Raw genomic sequence first — 6,000 nt, forward strand, 5'->3', positions numbered from 1 at the left:
TTCACCTTGAAACTTTACTTTTATTATCTTTCCTAGGGCCAAGGCTATACGAACAAGATAGTGTGAAGTAAGTTACAAGGTAGATCTAGAGCACAATAGCTCTTCGTCTTCTACAGTAATTGCCACAGTACCATGCTTTAGCTTATAGCAAAGGCGAAGTAATTTACTCTCTGATAAGTGATAATGTGTTAATTTACATTAGAATATGTGCATGCATGGTAAAACCATGTTTGGTTACTGTGGTATAGGAAATGAGCTGCAAATTCAGACTCCTTATTTATCTCCTGATATAATATTTTCTATGTTTATCCATAGCTTTAGAAGTGATTTCACACAGCCAAAGCTGGCATAACCCAGCAATTCATTCCATTTTCCACACCACCCATTTCCTGTGCTGGTAGAGGTTTTTGTGAGGCAGTATGGTAAATCAAGTCAGGGAACTGATGTAGTTAAAGATTAAGCCCCACTCCCACGACCCAAAAAGAGCTAACTTAGATTTGGATCAGTTTCTCAGACCAGTTTGTCAAGTAACTGCACAAACTCTTGTACCTATACAAGAAGTTTGGGACAGGATAGAGGAAGTAAGGCTTGTGTTAGCAGTGCAGATTTAAACTTGATGAAACTGAGCGTGAAATTGCTAATCCTGTCCATTCCTTCACTGTATTTCTTGCTCATTCTTACCTGTTTTTTCAGAAGTCTTCTGCTACCCATAATTGAAACTCTGCTCTGTTCGGGTCTCAAGTAGATTCACAGATATAGTTAAACCCTTACAAAGACTTGCTGAATTCTGATAATTTTATTAATTACAAAGGCTAAGGAGAATCTCTATCCTTTATTGGATGTGGGGGGAAACAGTGACAAAGGGTGAGGAAAAGGCTGAGATACTTAATGCCTTCTTTGCCTCGGTCTTTAATAGTAACACCAGTTGTTCTACAGGTACCCAGCCCCCCGAGCTGGAAGACAGGGACAGGGAGCAGAATGAAGCCCCCATAATCCAAGGGGAAATGGTTAGCGACCTGCTACACCACTTAGACACACACAAATCCATGGGGCCGGGTGGAATCCACCCAAGAGTACTGAGGGAGCTGGCACAAGTGCTCACCAAGCCGCTTTCAATCCTTTATCCCCCCCCGGCTAAGCAGGGAGGTCCCAGTTGACTGAAGGTTAGCAAATGTGACACCCATCTACAAGAAGGGCTGGAAAGAGAATCTGAGGAACTACAGGCCTGTCAACCTGACCTCGGTGGTGGGGAGGGTTATGGAGCAGATCATCTTGAGTGCCATCACACAGCACATACAGGACAACCAGGCGATCAGGCCCAGTCAGCATGGGTTTAGGAAAGGCAGGTCCTGCTTGACCAACCTGATCTCCTTCTATGACAAGGTGACCCACTTAGTGGATGAAGGAAAGGCTGTGGATGTTGTCTGCCTAGACTTGAGTAAAGCCTTTGACACCGTTTCCCACAGCATTCTCTGGAGAAACTGGCTGCTTATGGCTTGGATGGGTGTACGCTTTGCTGGGTAAAGAACTGGCTGAATGGCCGGGCCCAAAGAGCGGTGGTGAATGGAGTTTACTCCAGTGGGCGGCCGGTCACAAGTGGTGTCCCCCAGGGCTCTGTGTTGGGGCCAGTTCTGTTTAATATCTTTATCAATGATCTGGATGAGGGGATTGAGTGCTCCCTCAGTAAGTTTGCAGATGACACCAAGTTGTGCGGGAGTGTTGATCTGCTTGAGGGCAGGAAGGCTCTGCAGAGGGACCTGGACAGGCTGGATCGATGGGCCGAGGCCAATTGTATGAGGTTCAACAAGACTAAGTGCCAGGTCCTGCACTTGGGTGACAACAACCCCATGCAGCGCTACAGGCTTGGGGAAGAGTGGCTGGAAAGCTGCCCAGCAGAGAAGGACCTGGGGGTGTTGGTTGACAGCCGCCTGCATATGAGCCAGCAGTGTGCCCAGGTGGCCAGGAAGGCAAATGGCATCTTGGCTTGTATGGGAAATAGTGTGACCAGCAGGAATACGGAAGTGATGGTCCCCCTGTACTCGGCACTGGTGAGACTGCACCTTGAATACTGTGTTCAGTTTTGGGCCTCTCAGTACAAAGAAGGACATTGAGGTGCTGGAGCGTGTCCAGAGAAGGGCAATGAAGCTGGTGAAGGGTCTGGGGGTCTCAAGTCTTATGAGGAGCAGCTGAGGGAACTGGGGTTGTTTAGCCTGGAGAAGAGGAGGCTGAAGGGAGACCTTATTGCTCTCTACAACTACCTGAAAGGAGGGTGTAGAGAGGTGGGGGTTGGTCTCTCCTCCCAGGTAACAAATGATAGGACAAGAGGAAATGGCCTCAAGTTGCGCCAGGGGAGGTTTAGATTGGATATTAGGAAAAAATTCTTCACCGAAAGGGTTGTCAAGCATTGAAACAGGCTGCGCAGGGAAGTGGTTGAGTTGCCATCCCTGGAGGTATTTAAAACTCATATAGTTGTGGTGCTTAGGGACATGGTGTAGTGGTGGACTTGGCAGTGTTAGGTTAATGGTTGGACTTGATGATCTTAAAGGTCTTTTCCAACCTAAATGGTTCTATGATGCCAAATAATTTTCAACAGGTTTTAATTTTTATTTTGTTAGTTAGCTTTGTTTAGTAGTAACTAGTAGTTCTGGAATAGAATTCTTCTTTTCACGTTTCACCTTACCTTTTCATGTACCCACTCAAGTTTTTTAATATATTCCAAGTGTAATGAATATGATCAGCTTGTATTGTGTCTACCACTGTGGCTGAACACTCAACAATGATTAAAAAAAAAAGAGCAAATGTTGACAGCAGACTGCTATGGTTGTGTCATTACCACCTACTCCCCAGCTGCATAAAAATACTGCCTGCTGGCTATAGTCTTGTTAAAATATCCCAACAAATGAATCTGCTACTTGAAAATTGCCAAGTAGTGGCCATGGAAGAGAGACCAGATGCCTAAAATAAGGACCTTACCTTACCTAACCTTACTTTGCTAATTGCCTCCACTGCATTAGGAATTGCATTAGGAATAAACATATGCTTTATACTAGGAGCTGTAAGTCATGGTGGGAGTAGGATGGGCACAGCCAGTATCCAGATATTTCTGGCAGTTGTAGTCTTCTTACAGCTTTCAAATGCAGCTCAAAACAGAGCATGCATTGCAGTCATATTTTAATGAGGTCACAAGGGTGAGCAAACAAAATGGATTAAATCTTTATTGAAGAAGAAAATCACAAATTTCTGAGCCAGTGTTTCCATTGCTGTTGTGGATGTATAAAAAGAGAACTCAGTTCATTCATCGTGTAAACTATTTGGTAGTTAACAAAGGAAGCTTCAGTTTTGGCAGTTCTCTAACTTATTTTTCATTCTCTCTATTCTACCACTTAAATAGCATTTTGTTGATGTAACTTTTAGTACAAAATTTGTAATAGTCTTAAATAAAAATTAGAAGAAAACATTCCCCAATTTCCAACTATAATTTATTTTTTAGATCCAGATTTGGTATTTGAGATTAGGTCTGAATCAAAAATACTAATCCCCCTCCTTGATCATGTGTTTGCTAATGATCCTTTGTATTTACTTGAAGGTGTTTTCTTTTGGGGATTTTGGCAGGTTTTTGTTCATGAGTACGTGGAATTGATTTAATCTTCACATCTATATACAAATGGATAAGGTTGACATTCATTCTCAAAGGCTGCTAGGTGACACTTGTTTTTTTAGGAAGCATGAATTTTCTTTAATCTGTACTGGATCTTGTGCAGTGTTTCAGATCTTAAATCGTCCTCTAATAGGGAGATTCATGTTTGAATGCTCCTAGATGACATGTATGAGATTGTGTTTGGTAGTAAGATCTGTGTAGTCTACAGTAACAGCAGAAACTTGAGGGAAGATTGAAATTTGCGTTCTCTGGTTTCAGACCTGGGAGAAATACCTGTGAGTTAAACTTTTGTTTTGCTGGATGGTTATCTTGAGTTCTGAGGCACTGGCCTGGTAATTGTTTATTGGATATTGTGTGTGTATGAGGGAGACCCATGAGGCCTGGGGAGCTGAGCAACACAGTTGCAGTCTACGTAAACTGAGCAAAGGTGTAAAAGGTTCTGGTACATGGAGGTGGGTAGGTGGGTGGAGTTTGTTTTGTTTCATGCTTTTGTTTGGGTTTTTGTTTGGTTGTGTTTGGTTTTTTTTCCTTCTCAGTCATCTTTTCCAGCTGCCGTATACCTGTCAGGAGGCAGGCATGGTTCTAGTCAGTCAGAATTTTTGCTATTCCCATGCTCTGTATCCACCAGAATATTCTGGCCAACATTAACAGTACGGGATCATACAGTGTCTTTTCCTATAGGGGACTTTTTAGGTCCTTGGGGGAGGGGAGGAAGTGTTCTCTTTTATTTGAGCTTGGACATTTAGCAGGGGTGGGGGGAGTGGATCTAAACTCTTCACTCCTGTCCCCACAATAGACTAGTTTTAGCTGACAAAGTCTGACAGTCTTCCTTGATCCAATTCTTGGAACCTAAAAGTGCTATATACTGGATTGGAGTGCAGAGCATAGTACTTCTTTTAAGCTTACCCTTTTCTTTAGAAAATGTTCTGGAAAGGCACAGAAGAGTACAAGGGTAGTAAGTGTTTTTACATTTGGTTGGTTGGTTGGTTGGGGTTTTTTTCCTGAAAGCCCAATTAACTCTAACAACAAGAACCTATCAATGATAGAAATATATCCTGGTTTTCAGATTTGTCTGTGTGTTTGGTTTTTGTCACTACTTCGTTCTCTATTCCCCACAATCTTTTTTGATAGCTTTAAAATTGAATTTTCTACTTACTGTAAGAAAATACTTCTTAGAAAGGTCAAAGATTCTTTGCTTGAGCATTTCTAGTCTACAGTATATTGGCAATAATTATATTGCCTCTAACTGAAGAGGCAGAGGAGGATCTTCCTATGTCAAAACAGAATTTAGGGTATTCATTTGTAATATAGTTCATGTATGTATGCATTCAGACTGTAATGGCATGTGATGCTAACACCTTGGCCTTTTGGTAGTGAATGTTCTGTAAATTTAACTGAACTTAGAGCACTCCATTTTTCTCTGCAGTTAGGAGTAATAAGCTAAAATTTGTGTTCTGTGTGTGTATAATACACATAAATATACATGTGTTTATACATGTTTACGTATATACACATGCATGTATATATACATAAATTGTGGTTTTTATAAGGGGAAGTCTTGATGTAATCATTTTGGGAGAAGGATAGTAATTTTATACTAGTACTGTGTGTTATTGTATGATATTCCATCTGGAACAAAAAAATTAAACCTGACAGCATGTTTTATCTATAGGTAAGTATTTTTTTCATTTATGCATGCAGTGAAATTGAGAGAGAGAATAAACCTTTTGTTTAAAGTTACCTTGGTCTCAGAAACAGGAATCTAAACTTCTAGTTGTCATAATATATGATTAACGAGGCTTCTCACTAGGTGTAGCAAGGTCTATTGCCTGTAAAAGGGATTTTCTAAACTCCACCAAAAATATATTTGTTAATTTTATATTAACATAGAAAGGTGTAGCTGGCATGCTTTTTCTTACAATGTTTCCTTCTGTGTTCTCTTTACAATCTTCTCTTTTTCTATTCAATAATTTGTTTGCATTCTACTTCAGTGGGGTTTGTTTTTCTTTTGCTTTCTCTGATGTGTATGTTCTCTCTCTCTTTGCTTGACAGACGCTATGGAGCATTCATTATTAAGCCATTTGGGCAGCTCTAGTCTACCCGTACTGATCTTTCTTGTCCAGTCCTTCCCATGTGGCTGAGATCCATCATCGACATACCAGCTAGCAGCTGCCTGTTTTGAAACTTGGGGTCAGTTGTTTCATTGCAATGCTTGCTATTTACAAATTGGTAAATAATAAAACGTGCTCTGATAGAATTTAGCATAGTCTGCAGTATTACTTAGCTGCTTCCTGCGTGTTTGTAAATTTCCTAATAATTCTTTTATGTAAAACAAAATGTAT

The 6,000-nt window shown here is 41.0% G+C and overlaps 1 protein-coding gene across 2 annotated transcripts in view; it reads left to right on the plus strand.

Annotated features, from left to right (window-relative positions):
• BOLL (boule homolog, RNA binding protein) overlaps positions 1-5,734 on the plus strand; it is a 31,247-nt gene extending 25,513 nt beyond the window's left edge. For both annotated transcript variants that reach the window (XM_072874442.1, XM_072874443.1), the window contains one exon: positions 5,711-5,734. In XM_072874442.1, the coding sequence (XP_072730543.1) occupies positions 5,711-5,734 (24 nt within the window). The remainder of the gene's footprint in view (positions 1-5,710) is intronic.
• The last annotated feature ends 266 nt before the right edge of the window (positions 5,735-6,000 follow it).

Source organism: Ciconia boyciana, chromosome 10 (genome assembly GCF_034638445.1).
Source record: "Ciconia boyciana chromosome 10, ASM3463844v1, whole genome shotgun sequence".
NCBI classification, from domain to species: Eukaryota; Metazoa; Chordata; class Aves; order Ciconiiformes; family Ciconiidae; genus Ciconia; species Ciconia boyciana.